The sequence below is a fragment of the Pristiophorus japonicus genome, chromosome 5, assembly GCF_044704955.1.
Source record: "Pristiophorus japonicus isolate sPriJap1 chromosome 5, sPriJap1.hap1, whole genome shotgun sequence".
Taxonomy (NCBI): Eukaryota; Metazoa; Chordata; class Chondrichthyes; family Pristiophoridae; genus Pristiophorus; species Pristiophorus japonicus.
In genome coordinates, this window is record NC_091981.1 from 176159138 (window position 1) to 176186559 (window position 27422).

The window sequence follows — 27422 nt, forward strand, 5'->3', positions numbered from 1 at the left end:
TATAATATGGAGACCAGAACTGTGCACAATATTCCAAGTGTGGTCTAACCAAGGTTTCATAAAAGTTTAACATGACTTCCCTGCTTTTCAATTCTATCCCTCTAGAAATAAACCCCCAAGTGCTTATTTCGCTTTAAAAAAATGTTCGTATTAACCTGCGTCATTACTTTTAGTGATTTGTGATTCTGTACCCCCAGATCTCTTTGCTCCTCTGCCCCATTTAAACTATTATCCAAGCAGTATGTAGACTCCTTATTCTTCCTATCAAAATACACCACCTCACAATTATCCATATTGAAATTAATTTGCCAATACTCATTCCGCAAGTTTATCAACGTCTACTTGTATTTTATCACATTCGCCCTTTGTGTTAATTACATCCCCAATTTGGTGTAGTCTGGAAATTTAGAAATTGTAGTTCCAATTTCCAAGTCCAAATCATTAATATTAATTGTGAACAACAGTGGTCCCAAGCACAGATCCCCGTGGAACACCACTTCCTACCAGTCTGAGTAGCTACCCTTAACCTCTACTCTGTTTTCTGTTTTGTAGCGAGCTTGCTATCTATTCTGCTACCTGTCCCCCCTACTCCACATGTCCTGACCTTAGTCATGAGTCTACTTTGCAGTACCGTATTGAAGGCCTTTTGGAAATCAAAATATATTACATTTACCGCATTACCATTGTCTACTCTGTTACCGCTTCAAAGAATTCAGTAAGTTTGGTCAAGCATGCCCTTCTCTTTTCAAATCCGTGCTGACTCCTCTATGATTTCGGTTTCTAGGTGTTTCTCTATTACAGTTATTACTGACAAAGACAAAGAACATTGCACTGGGTAAAAATGCCAGCGATACCCCAGGACTGTGTGTGACAACTATCCTGGAACATCTGACACTTTAGTTTGAAACTAAATTCAAACCAGATGAAACACTTTCTTCATTGCTGGATCCAAGCATTTGATAACACAAAAAAATTTTAATCTCCATTCTTTCTTCTCCTGAAGATGGTAACTTATTCTGGGGTCGTCATCTTCTTCTTAGGCAGTCCCTCACATCGAGGATGACTTGCTTCCACGCAAAAAAAGGATGAGTTCACAGGTGTTTCAATGAAGGACCTAATATTCCAGGTCCCAAACTACATGTTGAAGGGTGGAAGATGCCTGTGTGTGGATTTAAAAAAAGTGTAGTGGCCGTTGCACACCAGCCACCACACGGGCTTGACAGAGCTAGGTCTAGTGGCAAGGATTAATCAAGATAACTGAAGACCAGCTCTGCTGCACGGACCTAGTGTGCAATCATATCGGAGTGTGGGCTGGCCTGTACTGCCCTTGGGCCCTTGCCTCTTCTGGGCCCATTCTGGGGTACAGTCATACTAATGCCAGAAATGCTCAGCTGTGATGCCCAAATGTAAGCCTGGACAGCTCGAGTGTTGATTAAAGAGGGTAAAACACAGCTAGGTCAAAACTAATTTTCACTTGAAATCCAGATACGTATACTTTCCAGCAGGGTTGACAGAGAGAAACAAAGAGCAGGTAACACCACCGAATTTCTTTTTCCTAGCCAGAGACACAAAGGCATATTCTATCACTGCCTTAAGGCATGATCAGCTAGATCAGGCAGTTATCAAATCTGCTATCTTTTAATCTTTTACATGTATCATACAAAATGTCAATAGGGGAGCATTTCTGCATACAATTGTGTTAATTATCCTACCATGAGAATGTGGCATTCTTGATTCATAGGAACTGGAACTTCCCATGTTAACATGCTGACCAAAATTACTTCCAAAGTTCTCATGTCTTGAAAATTTATTGTCCAACTGGCCATCTGAAACACCAAAAGCAGAACAGTTATGAAAAGGCAAATATATTTCAAATAAGTTACTTGTACCAACTAGATGCCATCAAGGGTTTTCTTCGCCAAGTTTGTGTGTTCAAACCTCATTAACTATCTTACCTTGTGATCGTAGCATTCTTGTGTCATACGCATTGGAATTTTCCATTTTGACAAGCTGACCAAAACTATTTCCGAAATTCTCGTGTCGTGACTGGCCATCTGAAACAATAAAAGCAGAATTGTGAAAGGACAAACAGAATTTCAATAAGCTAATTATATTAATTAGGTGCCTTAAGGGAGCTTTCCGACACATTTATGTGCTGAAACCTTATTAATCACCCTACCTTGTGATCGTGCCATTCTTGATTCGTAGGAAATGGAACTTGCAGCATTCATATTCTGACTAAAACTACTTCTAAAGTTTTCACGGCGTGAATATCTTGAGTCTGATTGACTGTCTGAAATACCAAAAGTAAAATTCTTCTGAATAGGCAAATATTTTGCAAATAAATTATTCATATCTAATTTTCATTTATTGTATTTACATTTGTGAAAATCAGGGATACCTACTCTTTATTGTGTATAAAGCAAACCAAAACATGATGGCTTTGCACAAAAAAGCCCTTTCAGTTCATTTGATCGCAAGCTTTCACAATGGCAATCTTGCACTCCTTCAATGAGTCCAATGTTCTGGCCTCAACTATCCTTTCCTGACAATACATTCTAGCTGTCAATCACCCGCCGTAAATAAATGTTTCCAAATATCTGTTCAAAATTTTCCCTGCTTAATACTGAACCTGAGTCCCTTGTTTTGCTGCCCATCTATTCCTCAAAAAATACTATTTCAAACACTTTTTTCCATTACATTAAGTATCTTGCATACTTCTAGAACATCTGTTCTTAGATTGGAGGCCAATGAGCCCTAGCTTATCAAGTTTTTTTTTAAAAAGCAGTTCTTCCCTCTGATAGAAACATAGAAAATAGGTGCAGGAGTAGGCCATTCGGCCCTTCGAGCCTGCACCGCCATTCAATGAGTTCATGGCTGAACATGCAACTTCAGTACCCCATTCCTGCTTTCTCACCATACCCCTTGATTCCCCTAGTAGTAAGGACTTCATCTAACTCCTTTTTGAATATATTTAGTGAATTGGCCTCAACAACTTTCTGTGGTAGAGAATTCCACAGGTTCACCATTCTCTGGGTGAAGAAATTCCTCCTCATCTCAGTCCTAAATGGCTTCCCCCTTATCCTTAGACTGTGTCCCCTGGTTCTGGACTTCCCCAACATTGGGAACATTCTTCCTGCATCTAACCTGTCTAACCCCGTCAGAATTTTAAACGTTTCTATGAGGTCCCCCTCATTCTTCTGAACTCCAGTGAATACAAGCCCAGTTGATCCAGTCTTTCTTGATAGGTCAGTCCCGCCATCCCGGGAATCAGTCTGGTGAACCTTCGCTGCACTCCCTCAATAGCAAGAATGTCCTTCCTCAGGTTAGGAGACCAAAACTGTACACAATACTCCAGGTGTGGCCTCACCAAGGCCCTGTACAATTGTAGCAACACCTCCCTGCCCCTGTACTCAAATCCCCTCGCTATGAAGGCCAACATGCCATTTGCTTTCTTAACCGCCTGCTGTACCTGCATGCCAACCTTCAATGACTGATGTACCATGACACCCAGGTCTCTTTGCACCTCCCCTTTTCCTAATCTGTCACCATTCAGATAATAGTCTGTCTCTCTGTTTTTACCACCAAAGTGGATAACCTCACATTTATCTACATTATACTTCATCTGCCATGCATTTGCCCACTCACCTAACCTATCCAAGTCGCTCTGCAGCCTCATAGCATCCTCCTCGCAGCTCACACTGCCACCCAACTTAGTGTCATCCGCAAATTTGGAGATACTACATTTAATCCCCTCGTCTAAATCATTAATGTAGTGTAAAAAGCTGGGGCCCCAGCACAGAACCTTGCGGTACCCCACTAGTCACTGCCTGCCATTCTGAAAAGTCCCCATTTACTCCTACTCTTTGCTTCCTGTCTGACAACCAGTTCTCAATCCATGTCAGCACACTACCCCCAATCCCATGTGCTTTAACTTTGCACATTAATCTCTTGTGTGGGACCTTGTCGAAAGCCTTCTGAAAGTCCAAATATACCACATCAACTGGTTCTCCCTTGTCCACTCTACTGGAAACATCCTCAAAAAATTCCAGAAGATTTGTCAAGCATGATTTCCCTTTCACAAATCCATGCTGACTTGGACCTATCATATTACCTCTTTCCAAATGCACTGCTATGACATCCTTAATAATTGATTCCATCATTTTACCCACTACCGATGTCAGGCTGACCGGTCTATAATTCCCTGTTTTCTCTCTCCCTCCTTTTTTAAAAAGTGGGGTTACATTGGCTACCCTCCACTCCATAGGAACTGATCCAGAGTCAATGGAATGTTGGAAAATGACTGTCAATGCATCCACTATTTCCAAGGCCACCTCCTTAAGTACTCTGGGATGCAGTCCATCAGGCCATCAGTTGATAATTGGCAATCAACCTCAATGCTCTCCTTTGTGCTGCATCAAAGGTCTTTATGTTATGGTAAGTAAAACTGTATGCAGTATATCAACATTTTCAAAACATACTAAACCTGAAGGCTAGAAAAAACAATGGCCCTGAATTTGCGGTTGGAGGCTTCCCTCAGGGAAATATGGAGATTCGCGGTCCTGGACCTCTCCGGGTACCCGCGGGTAGAGGCCCACGTATCCCATGGGTACAGGCGATTCACAAGCGCCATTGGAATCACGTGGACCAGGCCAGAACGAAAGAAGGAAATCCCCATTTATACTTATGGGGATACTATGTATTTGTACATTTATCCAATTTTACTGTGGATTAAATCTACTTGTGTCTACAACCTCCCCCAGTAAGCTTTTGCAAAAATGACCACCCTGTTTACCTATGTTCCATCTGAATCCAACTTCTCAGTTTATACTTGGGTCCAATATACCCACTAAGCTGCGTGACCATGTGGTCTGGAGATCCTGTGCAGGCCGCTCACTGGCTTTTATATGGGCGAAACCACACATATGCGAAAATTTGAATGGGCCACGCAGCCAGTTAAAGGACCCACACACCAAAACAAAGTAAGAGGGAATATTTCTTGGGTCCCCTTACTTTACTATCTGATAATTCAAATAGCCTAAACCAGTCCTCTTCATCCTCAAGACTTATTAAATTGAATGTCATTCTTTTCCCATGAGAAGAATTCCAGTTCTTTGTGCATATGTTTCATTCTCTAGTTCCTTTATTATTTTTTTTTAGCTCTGCTATATCCTTTCTGTAATGAGAGTGTCCAGAACTGCTCCGAATACTCCAGGTTTGGTTTGACTAAAGTCCTATGTAGTGGCAGGATTACCTGGCATGATCTAGACACTATTTTCCTTTTTATACCACCTAACATCTCAGTAGCTTTTCTGACAGCAGCCAGACATTGGCCTAATGTCTCAAGGAACCCCAGGTCCTTTTTCTTATTTGTCTTTGCATTTTACCATTAATCTTGCAATTCCTATCCATTCTGTATCCTTAAGTGTGTGAGACTTTACACTTGTCTACATTAAACTGCATCTGCTTTATCTGCTCATCTCCCCAAACAGTCTAAGGGCTCAATTCTTCCCAGTGATTTGCGCCGTTTTTTTGGGAGCAGGCTGTTCTTTTTGGCCCAAGTTGAAAAACCACAGCTTCCCCAATCAATTTGCAGCAGTGTATGTAACTCAGTTAGTTACCATTTTTTTGTCAGTTTTTTTTTCAGCCAAAGGGGGCGTTTCCAGCCACCTATGCCAATTAGGGAAGAGTGAGAGTCCTGGGGATCGAGAATGGAACCAGACCGGCAAGCCCTTCGGCGGGGTTGGAGGTAAGTTGCTGCTATGTGTTTTTCAATTCTTTTAATGTGTTGGGAGCTGGCTGTATGCTTCACTTTGCAGCCTCAGCTCACATTGTGTCCCTGGTTATCATGGCAGCCCGATCTTTTTGGTGCAGATCAAGGCTCCACCCCCAAAACTAAAGGTTGGGTTACCCCACGCCAAAATGAAGAAATCCAACGGGGAAACTTAAGAGTATTTTTTTTGGGTGTACTTAGGCCCCCCCCCCCCAAAAAAAAATCGGGCATAACTCTTCAAGTACGTCCAAAAAATGCTTTGGGGAAAATTAAGCCCCAAGATCCCTGCAGTGTCCCCACCTTCAACTGTATTAACCCATTTTGCTGTCACCTGCAGAACTTCCAGATTATTTTTGATGTTTGGAGTATTGGTCCCAACAGAGTTCTGCAGGATTCGACTCAATATGCCCCTCCATTCAAAATACCTCCCATTTACACAGACCCTTTATTTTGTATTATCATCATCATCATCACAGGCAGTCCCTCGAAGCGAGGATAACTTGCTTTCACGCCAAAAAGGAATGAGTTCACAGGTGTTTCAATGAAGGAACTAATATTCCAGATCCCGAACTACATCTTGGAGGGTGGAAGATGCCTGTGCTTGGATTTTTTTAACGTGCGGTGGCCGTTGCACTCCAGCCACCACACGGGCTTGACAGAGCTAGGTCTTGTTCCAGTGGCAAGGATTATCTAAGACGATTGGAGACCAGCTCTGCTGCACGGACTGAGCGCGCACACATATAGTCTTCGCACGCTATGCTGGAGGTAATGGTAGAGAGATGGGTTTAAGGATACAGGGGTGAAGTTTCGGGCCGCAGCTAGAATGGCACAGCCCCGACCTGGACGCCCGTTTTTCGTGCCTAAGTGTGCCAGAAAAATACCTCCAGATTCTTTGGCTCCCTGGGAGCCCGGCGCGGTGCGCACACAGCAGCAGGGGGCAGAGCCACAGAGCCGCGCCGATTTTACAAATGGTGGGGGGTGGGCTAATTTAAATGAGACAACAGCGTGCCGGCAGCCTTGCGAGTGCACGCAGTAGCCCATAAACATTGGCACTCGGCCATTTTTAAAGGGACTTAAAGAAAAATGTTCATTTGTCTGTTGAACCTATGGAAGGCTTGGGATTGAATTTTGGTGACTGAAGGAGTGCTTTTAGCAGCACTGTTGAAGAAATCACCTGCTCAAAAGTGAGTGGTGCTTTTCGTCCCTATCCCGTGGCCGAATGGCTTCAGCTTCCCTCGCAACTCGAAGGCTGCTTGCTTGCTGTGTCTTCAGCTGCCGTCGAGCCACTGACGCCGCCCCTATCCCGTGGACAAATGGCCTCCGCTTCCCTCAGCTCGAAGGCTGCTTGCTTGCTGTGTCTTCGGCTGCCGTTGAGCCACTGCTGCCACCCCTATCCCGTGGCCGAATGGCCTCAGCTTCCCTCGTAGCTCGAAGGCTGCTTGCTTGCTGTGTCTTCAGCTGCCGTCGAGCCACTGACGCCGCCCGTCTCCTACATGGAAGGAAGGCCTGCCTGAAGCACCGCAGCTCGAAGGCTGCCTGCTGCTGTTGTTGGGCTGCCGTCGAGTCACTGACGCCGCCCCTGTCTCCTACATGGAAAGCCTGCCTGAAGCACCGCAGCTTGAAGGCTGCTGCTGCTTCACACAGGTAGGAATAGTCAATATTTTGTCTTTGCTTTGTTTATAATTTTTTATTCAGGATGGCTCTTTATTTGTATAAGTAAGACTGTTGAATGCTTGTGGAATTTCATTACTTCCCTTCCCCCTCCCCCTCCTCGTTCCCTATGCCTGATTTGTAACCGACACCTAGGCAAGGTTTTTCTGAGCGTACAAAAATCTACACTTACTCCATTTTAAATTAGTTTGGAGTAAGTTTTCACTGCCTAAACTTTCAAGACAGGCGTAAGTGGCCGGACACGCCCCCTTTTGAAATAAAAAATCTGTTCCAAACTGAAGCTGTTCTAACTGACTAGAACTGGAGCAAACTAAATGCCGAGAATTGCAATTTCTAAGATACTCCATTCTAAACCAGTTGCTCCAAAAAAATAGGAGCAACTCAGGCCGAAACTTGACCCCACAGTTGCTAATAGAGAAAAGGCAGAGGCTATCTTTGCTCTCCAGGATGATCCTGGCATAGTCGGTGGTTTTGTCAGCGAAAACAGAGGCCAAATAGCTTGATATGATGTGCACCAGTTACACACAAGTCTCCACCTCTTGGATTTGATGGGAGTGAAGATGGCAGCCATACCAGGTGAATGACCAGGATGGGACACAGTGAAGGTTTTACTGATGACAAGGACATCAAAGACGGAGGAGAGGGAGACTGAATAGACTGAAAGCTACAAAAGTATCACGGTGAGTAACTGAACAGTTGGGAGTTTTAAAGTGCAATTGTAAGCGACTTGAGGGAAAATTATTTTTCCAGGGGCAAACACAGAAAGGGTAGGGGATGTGAGATACAAGAGAGTAATGATGCTCCAGCCATAGCTAGACAGCTGACTGTAAATGCAGTAATCTACTAAAGGAGCCTTGATTCATGGCAACAGTTACATCCCTTCAATGCTTTGGCATCCGAACTGGGACCAAAAGTGAAATATGGTTCAATGGAACAAAAATTTCCTAGGTTTTAACAATATAATCTATTAGTGGGTCAACAACCCCAAATGATTCACACCACCATCTTCTCAATCCATTTCTAATACCTGGGTGAACTTTATGTGCAACACTCATTAAGAATTTCATCCAGACGAGGTGACTTGATTGCTTTCAAATGGCAGTCTGCATATCAGTCAGCAAATTATTTTAATAAAGACGCCATGATTCAATGCACCTCACAGCATGCTTTTGACAATATTGTGTCTGCTAACTTTCGGAACTATTTTTCTGAGACATCTCATTATTAGCACTACGAAATTTCAAATACATCATATACATTATCTCTCTTACATCTTTTGTTAATTTATAAAAAATTCTGTCAAGTTACTCCATCATGAACTTCCCAATTACAGATCCTTGCTGACTCTTAACAATGTGTTTATATCTCCAAGTGTTCCACTACCACTTGATGCTACCCCAACCCAAAGACAACAGAACTGGCGGTAAAACAAATTTGAAAGATGATCAGCCAAATTTCAAATATGGATTTTTTTTTTTTACAAAACATCTTAGAGGTTTTTCTTATGTTTTGAAATGTGAAATACCATGGATCTCCCTATTCAAGACAACAACATTACTTAAAAAATAAAATCTACATTTATTTGGCAATGGACAAAATAAAAACGGTAAAAATGAATCTTCCCAGCATTGAGCATAAACAACTTACAGTTATCTGCAGGTCTTTTTACTGCAGTTTTCCCTCCAGCAAGTTCATGTGGGGCCTCATCTACAACCACCTGAAATTCACACAAACATTGTTTTAGAAAAAGAGCTCGTTGGTGTCAATTGATTGTAATTAAAAAAGCATCTACAGGGCAAGGAGCACATCCTCTACACATCACTGGAGTCGAGCCCAGCAAGGATCATCTTCACTCCCTCAAGTCCATGAGGCACAGACCTGGTTTAGTCATCCATCATCAGATCTGGCTGGACTCCATCAACCATCACCAGCACACTCCTCTTCCAAAAACACTCACTACTCACCGCCTCATCCTGGAGGCCAATATTAACCTGCAGTTTCTTTTCCACACTACCAACCATCTCCTCAAACATCCCTACCTTGCCCCCTGCACTCTTACCTCCAAGTGTGAGGAGCTCACAGATCTCGGTCATTAAGCTGCTTTCCTACTTCCCTTTACCCACCAAGGCAAACCTCCCCACAAGGTTCCTCCATGCCTGAGCCCTGAACCCATGTCTTCTATCTTATCACCCCTTATTACATAGGGTTACGTACATAGGATATACAGCATAGAAACAGGCCATTCGGCCCAACCAGTCCATGCTGTGTTTATGCTCCACTCAATCCTCCTTCCGTCTTTCTTCATCTAAATCTATCCGCATAACCCTCTATTCCCTTCTCCCCCATATGCTTGTCTAGCCTCCCCTTAAATGCATCTATACTATTCGCTTCAACCACTCCCTGTGGTAGCGAGTTCCACAATCTCACCACTCTGTAAAAAAATGTTCTTCTGAATTCCCTATTAGATTTCTTGGTGACTATCTTATATTGATGGCCTCTAGTTATGCTCTTCCTCACAAGTGGAAACATTCTCTCTGTATCCATTCCATCAAAACCATTCATAATTTTAAAGATCTCTATTTGGTCACCCCCAGTCTTTTTTTCAAGAGAGACCCAGCCGGGTCATCCTTTCCGGATATGTATACCCTTACATTTCTGGTATCATCCTTGTAAATCTTCTCTCCAGTGCCTCTATATCCTTTTTATATGGCGACCAGAGCTGTATGCAGTGGTCGAACCAAGATTCAATACAGATTTAGCATAATTTCCCGACTTTTCAATTCTACATCTCTAGAAATAAACTCTAGTGCTTGGTTTGCTTTTTTATGACCTGTACCGCAACTTTTAGCTATTTGTGTATTTGTACTTTGATCCCTTTGTTCCTCTACCCCACCTAGACTCTCACCCTACAAGTAATAAGTGACCTCCCTATTCTTCCGATCAAACTGTAGTTCCGATCCACATAGTGGAACATTAATTTTGTTCAGGTTTATGAGAAAGTAGGTAGAAGAAAAGGGTTGACTTTCTTGTCTCAAAATGACAAGAAATCCAGGTGTGTCACAATAACCATTTGATCAGAATAGCATATTAAATAGCACGGATTGACAACTAGTGTCTAAGTCTCATTCACCAACCTGGCAAGCTGAAATCAAAGCAAAAAACAGCATAGTCTGCATGATATATACTTGAGATCATACATGGAAAGTTTTTTAAAAAGTGAGGATTAAATTTATGTAGGACCAGATTGAATTGAGAGATGTGGGCATTGCTGGTATTTGTTGCCCATCCCTAGTTACCCTCGAGAAGGTGGTAGCGCGCCATCTTTTTCACCTGCAGCAGTTCGTATGGTAAAAGTGCTCCTACAATTGTTAGGTAGGGAGTTCCAGGATTTTGATCCAGCAACAATGAAGGAATGGTGTATATGTCCAAGTTCCCAATTTAGGTGTAGTCATGATCTATTTATATTTCACTTCCAGACGACCTTCATGAGCTGATGCTAGGGATCACAGAAAACTCAAATTGCTGCAAGATGAACATGAATGGAGCAGTGTTTCAATTACAAGTTAAGATGCACTGGATATTTCAGGGGCACTTAAGATTTAGCTGAAAATCACTGCATTCATTTCTTCCACCCGGTGTCGAGAGCTTGTTTTGTAGATAGCTTGCATAAAGTCAGTAAGGTATTCATTACAGATGCTTTGGTCAAATAATTGTCCAGGCCCCCAACTGGATTAGGATGAGGGATCCAAAATAACAGTTGAGAGTTCTGTCTGTTGCCAAGTTGAGAGATCAGCTTGATACTCTTCAGCACCAGGATGTCAAGCATGATTGAGTTTCAAATTCAGATGGCGGGTGAGAAAGTTAGATCTCTAACCAGTGTACTAAGCTTAAATAAAGGAGACTACGAAGGTATGAGGGCAGAGTTGGCTAAAGTGGACTGCGAAAAGAGATTGAAGTGTGGGACGGTTGATGAACAGTGATGTACATTTAAAGAGATATTTCACAACTCTCAAGAAAAATATATTCCAGTAAGGAGGAAAGGATGCAAGAGAAAAGATAGTCATCCGTGGCTAACTAAAGAAATAAAGGACGGTATCCGATTAAAAACAAGGGCATACAAAGTGGCCAAAACTAGTGGGAGGACAGAAGATTGGGAAGCTTTTAAAAGCCAGCAAAGAATGACTCAAAAAATGATTAAGAAGGGGAAGATAGACTATGAAAGTAAACTAGGACCAAAATATAAAAAGATAGCAAGAGTTTCTATAGGTATATAAAAAGAAAAAAAAGAGTGGCTAACGTAAATGTTGGTCCCTTAGAGGACGAGACCGGGTAATTGGTAATGGGGAACATGGGGATGGCAGAAACTCTAAACAAGTATTTTGTATCAGTCTTTACGGCAGAGGACACTAACAATATCCCAACAGTGGATAGTCAAGGGACCATAGGGGGGTGGGGGGCGGAACTTAACACAATCACAATCACTAAGGAGGTGGTACTCAGTAAGATAATGGGACTAAAGGCAGATAAATCCCCTGGACCTGATGGCTTGCATCCTCGGGTCTCAAGAGAAGTAGTGGCAGGGATTGTGGATGCATTGGTTGTAATTTACCAAAATTCCCTGGATTCTGGGAAGGTCCGAGCAGATTGGAAAACTGCAAATGTAATGCCCCTGTTCAAAAAAGGAGGCAGCCAAAAAGCAGGAAACTATAAACCAGTTAGCCTAACATCTGTGGTTGGGAAAATGTTGGAGTCCATTATTAAAGTAGCAGTCGCAGGACATTTGGACAAGCAAAATTTGGTCAGGCAGAGTCAGCATGGATTTATGAAGAGGAAGTCATGTTTGACAAATTTACTGGAGTTCTTTGAGGATGTAATGAACAAGGTGGATAAAGGGGAACCAGTGGATGTGGTGTATTTGGACTTCCAGAAGGCATTTGACAAGGTGCCACACAAAAGGTTACTGCACAAGATAAAAGTTCACGGGGTTGGGGGTAATATATTAGCATGGATAGGGGATTGGCTAACAAACAGAAAAGAGAGAATCGGGGTAAATGGTTCATTCTCTAGTTGGCAATCAGTAACGAGTGGGGTGCCGCAGGGATCAGTGTTGGGATCCCAACTATTTACAATCTATATTAACGACTTGGAAGAAGGGACTGAGTGTAACATAGCCAAGTTTGCTGACGATACAAAGAAGGGAGGAAAAGCAACGTGAGGACGACATAAAAAAGCTGCAAAAGGACATAGACAGGCTAAGTGAGTGGGCAAAAATTTGGCAGATAGAGTATAATGTTGGAAAGTGTGAGGTCATGCACTTTGATTTTTTTTCTGCCAAAGAGCAAGTTATTATTTAAATGGAGAAAAATCGCAAAGTGTTGCAGTACAGCGAGACCTGGCATGAAACACAGAAGGATAGTATACAGGTACAGCAAGTGATCAGGAAGGCCAATGGAATCTTGGCTTTTATTGCAAAGGGGATGGAGTATAAAACCAGGGAAGTCTTGTTACAGCTGTACAGGGTATTGGTGAGGTCACACTTGGAATACTGCATGCAGTTTTGGTTTCCATATTTACGAAGGGATGTGCTTGCTTTGGAGGCAGTTCAGAGAAGGTTCACTAGGTTGATTTCGGGGATGAGGGGGTTGACTTATGAGGAAAGGTTGAGTAGGTTGGGCCTCTACTCATTGGAATTCAGAAGAATGAGAGGTGATCTTATCAAAACGTATAAGATTATGAGGGGGCTTGACAAGGTGGATGCAGAGAAGATGCTTCCACTGGTGGGGGAGACTAGAACTAGAGGGCATGATCTTAGAATAAGGTGCCGCCCATTTAGAACTGAGATGAGGAGGAATTTCTTCTCTCAGAGGGTTGTGAATCTGTGGAATTCGCTGGCTCAGAGAGCTGTGGAAGCTGGGACATTAAATAAATTTAAGACAGAAATAGACAGTTTCTTAAATGATAAGGGGATAAGGGGTTATGGGGAGCGGGCAGGGAAGCGAAGCTGAGTCCATGATCAGATCAGCCATGATCTTATTGAATGGCAGAGCAGGCTCGAGGGGCCGTATGGCCTACTCCTGCTCCTATTTCTTATGTTCTTACGTAATGCAAACTCGAGGAACAGCACCTCATCTTTCAATTAGGCACTTTACAACTTTCTGGCCGAAACACAGAAAGCAATAACTTCAAATCATAATTACTGCTTTTATTTTCTTGGACAGCAGGTGTTGGCAATAATTTTGTTGTTGCTATTTCCACCTCCTCTGTACCCATCTTTTGTTTCTTTGTTGTCCCATTACCACCCCCTTTTGTCATTTAATCACTCTCACCCTCCACCCCATCACAGGCCTTTCCCTTTTGTTCTTTTTTCTCTCCCTACCACCACCCCGCCCCCGTTTCCCTCCACCGACCCATTTTTGCCCTGGCTCTGTACTTCTTTTGAAACAGTTTAATCTCTTACTTCTTCCAGTTCTGATGAGGCCATCAAGCAGAAACAATAACTCTGTTTCTGCTGTCATATATGTTACTGTTCCTGCTGAGTGTTTCCAGCATTTTCTGTATTTATTAGTTTACTCGAGACACCTTGGCTCCTCTGCTCTGATTTGCTATCGTTTAGAGATTTTTGGAAATGAATGCAGAAATATTTATTTCCAGAAAGAAAAACTATCCAGCTGACTTGTCAACAGCTCATAATCAGACACAAAGGAGTTTGTGATTGCATGATGTGAACAAATCTATTAGGGAACTGTGGTTCCAGATAATGTTGTTTACTGATTCAGTATAAATCCTGCATTTAATGACTGAGCTCCCAAATTACGGAAAGCATCAGTTGTTGTGTTTGCATATTATTATCTAATGATTCGCCACCAACGAGCAAGCAGTATCACATTTTTAAAGCAGGACTATGATCAGGTTCTAACCTGTTCGTTGATGCACAGAATGTCATGTTGTCTATCCGCAAATACATGGACATGCCCTGCATTATAGCTTGGAAAAGGCTGCTTATGCCTCAAGCCTGTCAATGCACTAGAACTGATCCACAGAACAACATGCCAATAATCCACCCATATAAGGTGCAGTTGATGGTGGATGTAGTAGGAAATCCCAGAAACCATCTTCTTCTTGGGATTACCATTTCAGATCAAGAGCAGAGGTATAGCTTCAATAGCTGGAATTACATATAGCAGGGAGATCTCTGAGTGAACAAGTTGAACTGTCAAAATTTGCTTACAAAAAAGACTGCCATGACAAAGACCAAGAAATGAAAGGTAGAGATTTTTGACCCCTCAACAATCTCTGCAGGATTGCAAAGCAGTCGGAGGTAAGACAGCTTTTTCCATATGGCGCCACACAAAACTTCTCAGTTGACTGTGAAATAAAGGCTTGGATTGCGGCGAGTAACTGTTTGATTGCTGTCAGGGCAGACTCCCAACAGTCAGTTGTCCAATTACAGATAATGGTGCAACTGCTACAGTACGGCTGCAGTGAAGGGCAGGCATTTTGTAAACATAGAAACATAGAAAATAGGTGCAGGAGCAGGCCATTCAGCCCTTCTAGCCTGCACCGCCATTCAATGAGTTCATGGCTGAACATGAAACTTCAGTACCCCCTTCCTGCTTTCACGCCATACCCCTTGATCCCCCGAGTAGTAAGGACTTCATCTAACTCCCTTTTGAATATATTTAGTGAATTGGCCTCAACTACTTTCTGTGGTAGAGAATTCCACAGGTTCACCACTCTCTGGGTGAAGAAGTTTCTCCTTATCTCGGTCCTAAATGGCTTACCCCTTATCCTTAGACTGTGACCCCTGGTTCTGGACTTCCCCAACATTGGGAACATTCTTCCTGCATCCAACCTGTCCAAACCCGTCAGAATTTTAAACGTTTCTATGAGGTCCCCTCTCACTCTTCTGAACTCCAGTGAATACAAGCCCAGTTGATCCAGTCTTTCTTGATAGGTCAGTCCCACCATCCCGGGAATCAGTCTGGTGAATCTTCGCTGCACTCCCTCAATAGCAAGAATGTCCTTCCTCAAGTTAGGAGACCAAAACTGTACACAATACTCCAGGTGTGGCCTCACCAAGGCCCTGTACAACTGTAGCAACACCTCCCTGCCCCTGTACTCAAATCCCCTCGCTATGAAGGCCAACATGCCATTTGCTTTCTTAACCGCCTGCTGTACCTGCATGCCAACCTTTAATGACTGATGTACCATGACACCCAGGTCTCGTTGCACCTTCCCTTTTCCTAATCTGTCACTATTCAGATAATAGTCTGTCTCTCTGTTTTTACCACCAAAGTGGATAACCTCACATTTATCCACATTATACTTCATCTGCCACGCATTTGCCCACTCACCTAACCTATCCAAGTCACTCTGCAGCCTCATAGCATCCTCCTCGCAGCTCACACTGCCACCCAACTTAGTGTCATCCGCAAATTTGGAGATACTACATTTAATCCCCTCGTCTAAATCATTAATGTACAATGTTAACAGCTGGGGCCCCAGCACAGAACCTTGCGGTACCCCACTAGTCACTGCCTGCCTTTCTGAAAAGTACCCATTTACTCCTACTCTTTGCTTCCTGTCTGACAACCAGTTCTCAATCCACGTCAGCACACTACCCCCAATCCCATGTGCTTTAACTATGCACATTAATCTCCTGTGTGGGACCTTGTCGAAAGCCTTCTGAAAGTCCAAATATACCACATCAACTGGTACTCCTTTGTCCACTTTATTGGAAACATCCTCAAAAAATTCCAGAAGATTTGTCAAGCATGATCTCCCTTTCACAAATCCATGCTGACTTGGACCTATCATGTCACCTTTTTCCAAATGCGCTGCTATGACATCCTTAATAATTGATTCCATCATTTTACCCACTACTGAGGTCAGGCTGACCGGTCTATAATTCCCTGCTTTCTCTCTCCCTCCTTTTTTAAAAAGTGGGGTTACATTGGTTACCCTCCACTCGATAGGAACTGATCCAGAGTCAATGGAATGTTGGAAAATGACTGTCAATGCATCCGCTATTCCAAAGGCCACCTCCTTAAGTACTCTGGGATGCAGTCCATCAGGCCCTGGGGATTTATCGGCCTTCAATCCCATCAATTTCCCCAACACAATTTCCCGACTAATAAAGATTTCCCTCAGTTCCTCCTCCTTACTAGACCCTCTGACCACTTTTATATCCGGAAGGTTGTTTGTGTCCTCCTTCGTGAATACCGAACCAAAGTACTTGTTCAATTGGTCTGCCATTTCTTTGTTCCCCGTTATGACTTCCCCTGATTCTGACTGCAGGGGACCTACGTTTGTCTTTACTAACCTTTTTCTCTTCACATACCTATAGAAACTTTTGCAATCCGCCTTAATGTTCCCTGCAAGCTTCTTCTCGTACTCCATTTTCCCTGCCCTTATCAAACCCTTTGTCCTCCTCTGCTGAGTTCTAAATTTCTCCCAGTCCCCAGGTTCGCTGCTATTTCTGGCCAATTTGTATGCCATTTCCTTGGCTTTAATACTATCCCTGATTTCCCTTGATAGCCACGGTTGAGCCACCTTCCCTTTTTTATTTTTACGCCAGACAGGAATGTACAATTGTTGTAATTCATCCATGCGGTCTCTAAATGTCTGCCATTGCCCATCCACAGTCAACCCCTTAAGTATCATTCGCCAATCTATCCTAGCCAATTCACGCCTCATACCTTCAAAGTTACCCTTCTTTAAGTTCTGGACTATGGTCTCTGAATTAACTGTTTCATTCTCCATCCTAATGCAGAATTCCACCATATTATGGTCACTCTTCCCCAAGGGGCCTCGCACAATGAGATTGCTAATTAATCCTCTCTCATTACACAACACCCAGTCTAAGATGGCCTCCCCCCTAGTTGGTTCCTCGACATATTGGTCTAGAAAACCATCCCTTATGCACTCCAGGAAATCCTCCTCCACCGTATTGCTTCCAGTTTGGCTAGCCCAATCTATGTGCATATTAAAGTCACCCATTATAACTGCTGCACCTTTATTGCATGCACTCCTAATTTCCTGTTTGATGCCCTCCCCAACATCACTACTACTGTTTGGAGGTCTGTACACAACTCCCACTAACGATTTTTGCCCTTTAGTGTTCTGCAGCTCTACCCATATAGATTCCACATCATCCAAGCTAATGTCTTTCCTAACTATTGCATTAATCTCCTCTTTAACCAGCAATGCTACCCCACCTCCTTTTCCTTTTATTCTATCCTTCCTGAATGTTGAATATACTAGGATGAGCAGAGCTGAAGTAGAACAATGGAAATCAACAGTTCTAACCCTGAAATTTGAACCAGAGATACATGCGAAAACACAGTATGGTGATGTTAAAATGAGCATCTTCAAAATTTAATGACCCAGATTTTCCAGGACCTATGACTGTGTATGCTGTAATGCGCATGTGCGAAAACCCGGAACTTGCGATCTGCCGTCAAGTTTCAGCTTGACAGATCGTACGAATCCGCAGGAAATGGATATTCACTGGAGAAGAGTTGGGCCAACTACTGCCCCAGCGAATGCCCACAAAAACTTTACGTCTAGTGAAAGCAGGCGCAAGACCTTTCACCAGTGTAAGGGTTTAATTAAATAATACTTTTCAAAAAATTACATTTTTTGTATTAAATGTTTAATTAATTAAATTGTATTTTAATTAATTTTGAACGTGATTTTTTTTAAATTTAAGTGCTGTGAAATGTATTTAGGGGATTCCTAATTATGCTTATGGGGATTCCGTACGTAAATAGAATCTTCCTAAGCATAATAGGAAACCCCGTGATTGGTTGGGCTGGCCCATGTAACCCCAGGAATGCTTGCGAACTGCATGCGTCCCTGGGATACGTGGGCCTTTACAAAGATGTATTGCTTGCAGGCCCAGTAGCGCGAGTCTTCAAAGATATGGATGCACCAGGTAGTTTATTTGTGGTTCTGAGGGTTTCGTCCGCAGGAAGCCTCAGACTGCAATTTCCAGCCTATTGTTGCAAGCCAGTTTCAGCTTTTCTTATTTGAGGTTTGTTTACAGTACTGAGATCCAAAATATGACAGTTTTTGCTAACATTTTTTGGAACCAGTAGAACTTGTCCCGTTCCTCATCCAGAGGAGCCAGATAGATTATACCCACGATCGTCCAGAAGATCTGAATAGACCACGATGTGAAATCTATCCTGTTGACAGACCCAAGCATTGCTGGCTATCTTATAAGAACATAAGAAATTGGGGCAAGAGTAGGCCCCAAGGCCCCTCAAGCCTTGCTCCGCCATTCAATACGTTCATGGCTGATCATCGACCTCAACTCCACTTTCCCACACGATCTCCATATCCCTTTATTCCCCTAGACTCCAAAAATCTATCGATCTCAACCTTGAATATATTCAGAGACTCAACATCCACAGCCCTGTGGGGCAGATAATTTCAAAGATTCACAACCCTCTGAGTGAAGAAATTCCTCCTCATTTCAGTCTTAAATGGCCTACCCCTTACCCCAAACCTCTCTGAACACCAACATTTAAAAAATATTCTGTTTTTCTATTCTTCCTACCGGGGAATAACTTCACATTTCCCCACATTATACTCCATCTGCCATCTTATTGCCCACTCACTTAGTCTATCTATATCCCTTTGAGGACACTGTGTTCTCCTCACAGCTTACTGTCCCACCTACCTTTGTGTTGTCAGCAAACCTAGATATATTACACTCAGTCCCTTCATCTAGGTCATTAATACAGATTGTACAAGCTGAAGCCCCAGCATTGATCCTTGCAACACCCCACTAGTTACAGCCTGCCAATCTAAAAAAGACTTGTTTATCCCTACTCTCTTTTCTGTCAGTTAACCAATCCTCTACCATGCTAATACATTACCTCCAATCCCATGAGCCCTTATCTTGTGTACTTGTATTAATTACATTGTTCCTCACTCTCATTAGACCCTTGGTTCCCCACCATTTTAGATATGCTTTTTGCATCTTCTACTGTGAAGACAGATACAAAATATTTGTTTAACGTTTTTGCCATTTCCTTATTCCCATAATAATTTCTTCTGCCTCAGTCTCTAAGGGACCAATGTTTACTTTTGCTACTCTCTTCTTTATTACATACTTGTAGAAGCTCTTACAATCTGTTTTTATATTTCTTGCTAGTTTTCTGACTAATTTTTCCCTTTTTGATACATTTTTTTGGTCATCCTTTGCTAATTTCTGAAACTCCCCAATCCTCAGGCTTACTACTATTCTTCGCAACATTATAAGCTTCTTTCAATCTAATGCTATCATTAACGTCTTTAGTTAGCCACAGATGGACCTGTAGGGTTTTTGTTTTTCAATGGAATGTATTTTTATTGAGAATTATGAAATATTTCTTTAAACGATAGCCACTGCTCATCCATTGTCATACATTTTAATCTATTTTTCCCAATCTACCGTAGCCAACTCACCCTTCATACCTATGTAATTGGCTTTATTTAAGTTTAAGACTCTAATTGCAGACTTAGGCAAGTCATTCTCAAATGTAATGTGAAATTCTATCATATTACAGGTGCAGTGTTGAAAATCTTGAATTCCGGTGGCAGGGTCGTCCGGACTCCGTCGACCCTGCCGTACCTCGAGGCCTCCTCGCCCGAACCTACGTCCTCCGGGTCCCGTCTCCGTCTCGGCTGGGCCCCGCCCGAACACCGCCTCCTCCTCGGCCGGGCCCCGCCTGAACACCACCACCGCCTCCTCCTCCTCCTCCTCCTCCTCGGCCGGACCCCGCCCGAACGCCGCCCCTCCTCCTCGGCCGGGCCCCGCCCGAACACCGCCTCCTCCTCGGCCGGGCCCCGCCCGAACACCGCCTCCTCCTCGGCCGGGCCTGCCCGAACACCGCCTCCTCCTCGGCCGGGCCCCGCCCGAACACTGCCTCCTCCTCGGCTGGGCCCTGCCTGAACACCTTGGGATATTTTTTTTTTATAAAGAGTCCTCTACCGTAAAAACTGATACAAAATATTTGTTCAGAGTTTCTGCCATCTCCATGTTCCCCATTGCTAATTCCCCAGTCTCATCCTCTAAGGGGCCAACATTTACTTTAGCCACTCCTTTTCTTTTTATATACCTATAGAAATTCTTGCTATCTTTTTATATTTTGTGCTAGTTTACTTTCATAGTCTATCTTCCCTTTCTTAATCATTTTTTTTAGTCATTCTTTGTTGACTTTTAAAAGCTTCCCAATCTTCTGTCCTCCCACTAGTTTTGGCCACTTTGTATGCCCTTGTTTTTAATTGTTTATCGTCCTTTATTTCTTTAGTTAGCCACGGATGACTATCTTTTCTTTTACACCCTTTCCTCCTCACTGGAATATATTTTTCTTGAGAGTTATGAAATATCTCCTTAAATGTACGTCACTGCTCATCAACCGTCCTACACTTTCATCAATTTTCTCAGTCCACTTTAGCCAACTTTGCCCTCATACCTTTGTAGTCTCCTTTATTTAAGCTTAGTATGCTGGTTTGAGATCCAACTTTCTCCCCCTCCATCTGAATTTGAAATTCAATCATGCTATGATCACTCATTCCGAAGGGATCCTTTACTGGAGATTGTTTATTAATCCTGTCTCATTACACAGGACCAGATCTAAGATAGCCTGCCCCCTAGTTGGTTCCGTCACATGCTGCTCAAGGAACCCGTTCCTTATGCGCTTTATGAACTTGAGGAAAAGGCCACCCTGACCAATTTGATTTGTATAATCAATATGATTATTGCTGTTCCCTTTTTACAAGCCCCACTATTTCTTGGTTTATACCCTGGCCAACAGAGTTGCTACTGTTAGGGGGTCTATAGACCATGTCCACTGTTTGCTGGAGTTTTTTGAGGATGTAACGAGCAGGATGGATAAGGGGGAACCAGCAAATGTAGTGTTTTTGGATTTCCAGAAAGCATTTGATAAGATGCCACATAAAAGGTTATTGCACAAGATAAAAGTTCACAAGATTGGGGGTAATATATTAGCATGGATAGAGGATTGGCTAATTAACAGAAAACAGAGTTGGGATAAATGGGTCATTTTCCGGTTGGCAAACAATGACTAGTGGGGTGCCAGAGCGATCGGTGCTGGGGTCTCAACTATTTACAATCTATATTAATGACTTGGACGAAGGGATCGAGTGTAATGTAACCAAGTTCGCTGATGATACAAAGATTGGTGGGAAAGCAAATTGTGAGGACACAAAAAATCTGCAAAGGAATATAGACAGGCCGAGTTGGCAAAAATTTGGCAGATGGGAGTATAATGTGAGAAAATAACAACATAAGAAATAGGAGCAAGAGTAGGCCATAAGGTCCCTCGAGCCTGCTCCGCCATTCAATAAGATCATGGCTGCCAGGTTATCCACTTTGGCAGAAAAAATAAATAAGCAAATTCAAAGTTAAATGGAGAAAAATTGCAAAGTGCTGCAGTGCAGAGGGACCTGGAGGTCCTTGTGCTTGAAACACAAAAAGTTAGTATGCAGGTAAAGCAAGTAATCAGGAAGGCAAATGGAATGTTGGCCTTTATTGCAAGGGGGAATAGAGTATAAAAGCAGAGACATCCTGCTACAGCTGTACAGGGTATTGGCAAGACCACACCTAGAGTACTGCGTACAGTTTTGGTCTCTTATTTAAGGAAGCATATACTTGCATTGGAGGCTGTTCAGAGAAGGTTCACTAGATTGATTCTGGAGATGAGGGGCTTGACTTATGAAGATAGGTTGAGTAGGTTAGGCCTATACTCATTGGAGTTCAGAAGAATGAGAGGTGATCTCATTGAAACATACAAGATTATGGCCCCAAGTTTCCACACGTGGCAAAACAGGCGCCCCTCCGAAAACGGCGCCTGAAAAAAAAACGCGCTATTCTCGATCGCTTTGCAGCTCGATGTCAGCTTGGTGCGGCGCCCAGGGGGCGGAGTCTACCACTCGCGCCGATTTTGTAAGTAGGAAGGGGCGGGTACCATTTAAATTAGTTTTTTTCGTGCCGGCAACCCTGCGCGTGCGCAAGGAAACATTGGCACTCGGCCATTTTTGTAGTTCTTTGTAGCTGTTCAATTTTTAACATTTCTTAATAAAACCACATTGCCCTTCCATGATCAGCACTGAGGCTTCTTGCAGCAGTGAGAAGGCTGCAGGAAGCCTCAGAAGTTGAGGCAGCCGTTTCCCGACGGGCCCGACCGAAGGCAGGGGGGCCTCCCCCCCCCCCCCCCTGCCGTCGGGAACGGCTGCCTCAACTTGTGAGGCTTCCTGCAGCCTTCTCCCTGCCTGAAAGGCCTGCCTGAAGCACTTTCACACAGGTAGGTACATGGTTTATTTAATCTTTTCTTTGCTTATAAATTTTTATTCAGGTTGGAATTATTTGTATAATATTTGTATAAGTATAACTAAGGATTTATTGTAGAATGTAATGACTTCCCTTCACCCCCCCACCCCATCTCGTTCCGGACGCCTAATTTGTAACCTGCGCCTGATTTTTTAATGTGTAGACAAGGTTTTTTCAAGCCTACAAAAATCTTCACTTGCTCCATTCTAAGTTAGTTTGGAGTACGTTTTCACTGTGGAAACTTTCAAATCAGGCGTCAGTGGCCGGATACGTCCCCTTTTGAAAAAAAAATTCTGTTCAAAAGTGAAACTGTTCTACCTGACTAGAACTGCAGAAAACTTAAATGTGGAGAATTGCGATTTCTAAGATACTCCGTTCTCCACCAGTTGCTCCTAAAAATCAGGAGCAAATCATGTGGGAACTTGGGGCCAATGAGAGGGCTGGACAAGGTGGATGAAGAGAGGATATTTCCAGTCATAGGGGAAACTAAAACTAGGGGACATAGTCTCAGAATAAAGGGCCGCCCATTTAAAACTGAGATGAGGAGGAATTTCTTCTCTCAGAGGGTTGTAAATCTATAGAATTCGCTGCCCCAGAGTGCTTTAGAGGCTGGGGTCATTGAATATATTTAAGGCGGAGATAGACAGATTTTTGAACGATAAGGGAATAAAGGGTTATGGGGAGCGGGCAGGGAAGTGGAGCTGAGTCCATGATCAGATCAGCCATGATCTTATTGAATGGTGAAGCAGATTCCAGGGGTCAAATGGCCTACTCCTGCTCATATTTCTTATGTTCTTATTCACTCAAACGTTCAGATCAACAAAGTGGGAATAGACTGCAAAAAAAGTTTGCTACAATTTTTACACATATTGTGGAGAGCATGGATTAGCCCAGAAGGTGCTGTACAATGTGCTGTCATACAATATATGCTTTTAACTTAGAACCTTAACTGCAAGCTGTTTTTTCCAGACACCAACACACTGTGTTGGAATGGTTTATATCCTAACTCAATACTGAAGAAAATCTAGATGGTTACACAAGATATATTGAATAGGATTTCACATCATTCCCATTTGAAACTTCAGCATAACTGAGGGACGAAGTAAAAATATCAAAATTTCCTTGTTCTGAAATCACCTGCAGTATAAAAATGTGGCACAATTTTATTAACTAATTTTGTTAATGAAATTTAACAGTGGGGGACAGGAAGATTGTAGCACAATTAATGGCAACCTGCAAAGTAGGTTGTGCATTTAATTTTAGAGAATAACAAATACATTTTCTTGAATTATAAACACCACAGGAAGAACAGAGAAATTAATTTCACACTTCTAACCGCTACTAGCTAACCTGCTCGAGGCAAATACATGGGGAACTGCACGAGATATTTTTGAAGAAATCTTCAAAATTCAGATATTAGCATATTTACCTTAACGTTTCCCCTTCCATCGATCTTTTCAATGAATCCTGCTTTTTCTTTAACTAGTGCATTCAATGCTGACTGCTTTAGTTTTACGCCATCAAGCTGTAGTGCATCTGGATACAACTTTGCCTGAAAAAAATAAATGGTTATTACATTGATAGAATGCCATGTCTTTATAAAAATCCCCAGAATTAGGCTCTCAACAAATTAGGTGTTTGAGTAATTTCCTCAAATCTTGTTTTCAGGTGTATAATTTTAATACTAAAAAGGGATCTTTTAATGCTCAGCACTAAATCTCTTCCAAGCACTTCAACTTTGGATAAATTAGCATCACTATGGTTCTACTGGCCCAAAATGTGTATGTGCTTAAAGGTAAGCAGGTAACACAGATTTTGTCAAAAGCTCAGCTGACCTTCAATGAAAGTTTATGCATAAATAAAAACAAAAAATAATGCGGTACTCTCCTTACCATTGATATTATGGATTACATTCCTGAATTTTTAAATATTTTAAACATAGGCCATCCATTGCAGCTCAAGCCTATTCCGCCATTCAATGAAATTATGGCGGATCTGTATCTTAACTCCATTCTCCTGGCTTCATTCCAGATCCTTTTATGCCTAGTCAAGCAAAAATCTATCCATCTCAGATTTAAAATTATTCATTGAGCTAGCATCTACTGCTTTTTGTAGGAGAGTGTTCCAAACCTATACCATCTTATATGGATATATTCAAAAGAGAGTTAGATGTGGCCCTTATGGCTAAAGAGATCAGGGGGTATGGAGAGAAGGCAGGAATGGGGTACTGAAGTTGCATGATCAGCCATGATCATATTGAATGTTGGTGCAGTCTCGAAGGGCCGAATGGCCTGCTTCTTCACCTATTTTCTATGTTTCTTTAGTGTGAAGAAATGTTTTCTAACTTCTCTCTTGAATGGCTTGGCTCCGATTTTAAGGTTATGACCCCTTGTCCTACACTACCCCATCAGTGGAAAAAGTCTCTCTAACTACCTTATCAATTCCTTTCCAAATCCTAAAAACCTCAATTAAAATCACCCCATAACCTTTCATATTCCAGGGAATAGAAACCTAATTTATGTAATCTCTCCTCATAATCTAACCCTTGGAGCCCTGGTAACATTCTGGTGAATCTGCGTTGCATTCCTTCCAAGGCCAATATATCCTTTCGAAGCTGCGGTGCCCAGAACTGTACACAGTGCTCCAGATATCATCTAACCAGGGCTTTGTTTAGCTGTAGCAAAACTTTCTCTGCTTTATATTCTATCCTCCAGTTATAAAGGCCAACATTCCATTAGTCTTTTTTATTATTTTTTGTATGGATTCCGAAATCTCTTTGGACTTCCACCATTCCTAGCTTTTCACCATTTAAATACTCAGATCGATCCTTTTTTTGGTCCAAGATGAATGGCCTCACACTTACCGATGTTGAAATCCATCTGCCACAGTTTTGCCCACACACTTAAACTATCAATGTTGCTTTGTAATTTTATGCTCATCTACACTGCTTACTCTACCACCAAACTTTGTGCCATTGGCAAACTTGGATATATGGTTCTCTATTGTTATCCAAGTCATTAATAAATACTGAATTGTTGAGGCCCCTCAGCACAGATCCTTGTGGGACACCATGAGTCACTTCCTTTCAATTGGAGTACATACACATTATCCCTACTCTGTCTTCTACCACCTAAAACAGGTCAATAATTTGCCTTCAATTTCATGAGTAATTTTAGCTAACAGTCTCTTATGTGGAATCTTGTCGAATGCATTCTGGAAGTCCATATAAACGATATTCATAGATATCGACTACTTAAGTTACTTCCCAAAATTCAATTAGGTTCATTAGACATGACTTACCCTTTACAAATCCATGTTGGCTCTCTCTAATCAGCACAAATTTCCCTTCAGTCACTCTGTCCTTATAGATTCCAATTCATTATCATAGGCAGTCCCTCGAAATTGAGGAAAACTTGCTTCCACTCTAAAAGTGAGTTCTCAGGTGTCTGTACAGTCCAATATGGGAATTATAGTCTCTGGTCACAGGTAGGACAGACAGTCGTTGAAGTAAAGGGTGGGTGTGGAGTCTGGTTTGCCGCACGCTCCTTCCGCTGCCTGCACTTGGTTTCTGCATGCTCTCGGTGCTCAGTGCCCTCCCGGATGCTCTCCTCCACTTAGGGCGGTCTTAGGCCAGGTATTCCCAGGTGCCGGTGAGGATGTTGCATGGAATCATAGACTCCAATTAACTTTCTCACTACAGATGGAAGACTTTAATAGGTCTATAATTTCCTAATGTCTCTCTCTCTCACCTTTCTTAAAAAATGTAAGTTACATTTCGAATTTTATAATCGAAAAAAGGGATAATTCCTGAATCGAGTTCTTTGGCAGATTATGGCTAAAGCATCTGCAATTTCTTCACCTACTTCCTTCAAAACCCTGGGGATGTCAATCTTTAGTGCCATTATTTTTTCCAAATACAGTTTTCTTGTTTATATGTTAACTTTAGTGCTTTTCAGTTCTTGATTCATTATAAATTTCCCAGTAATGTTAGGTATATTACCCTCTTAGAAACATAGAAAATAGGTGTAGGAGTAGGCCATTTGACCCTTCGAGCCTGCACCACAATTCAATATGATCATGGCTGATCGTGCAACTTCAGTACCCCATTCCTGTTTTCTCTTCATACCCCTTGATCTCTTTAGCCATAAGGGCCACATCTAACTCCCTTTTGAATATATCTAATGAACTGGCCTCAACAACTTTCTGTGGTAGAGAATTCCAGATTCACAATTCTCTGAGTGAAGAAGTTTCTCCTCATCTCGGTCCTAAATGGCTTACCCCTTATCCTTAGACTGTGAACCCTGGTTCTGGACTTCCCAACATCGGGAACATTCTTCCTGCATCTAACTTGTCCAATCCCATCAAAATTTTATATGTTTCTATGAGATCCCCTCATTCTTCTAAATTCCAGTGAATATAAACCTAGTCGATCCAGTCTTTCTTCATATATTAGTCCTGCCATCCCGGGAATCAGTCTGGTGAACCTTCGCTGTACTCCCTCAATAGCAAGAATGTCCTTCCTCAGATTAGGAGACCAAAACTGTACACAATATTCAAGGTGTGGCCTCACCAAGGCCCTGTACAACTGCAGTAAAACCTCCCTGCTCGATATGAAGGCCAACATGCCAATTGCCT

At 42.5% G+C, this 27422-nt stretch overlaps 1 protein-coding gene across 1 annotated transcript in view; it reads right to left on the reverse strand.

Annotated features, from left to right (window-relative positions):
* LOC139264519 (uncharacterized) overlaps positions 1-27422 on the reverse strand; it is a 102569-nt gene that overhangs the window by 31333 nt on the left and 43814 nt on the right. Inside the window, exons 7-11 of the mRNA XM_070881108.1 lie at positions 24217-24339; positions 9092-9161; positions 2180-2293; positions 1956-2054; positions 1713-1826 (exon numbers count right to left, since the gene is read on the reverse strand). Of these exons, the coding sequence (XP_070737209.1) occupies positions 1713-1826; positions 1956-2054; positions 2180-2293; positions 9092-9161; positions 24217-24339 (520 nt within the window). The remainder of the gene's footprint in view (positions 1-1712; positions 1827-1955; positions 2055-2179; positions 2294-9091; positions 9162-24216; positions 24340-27422) is intronic.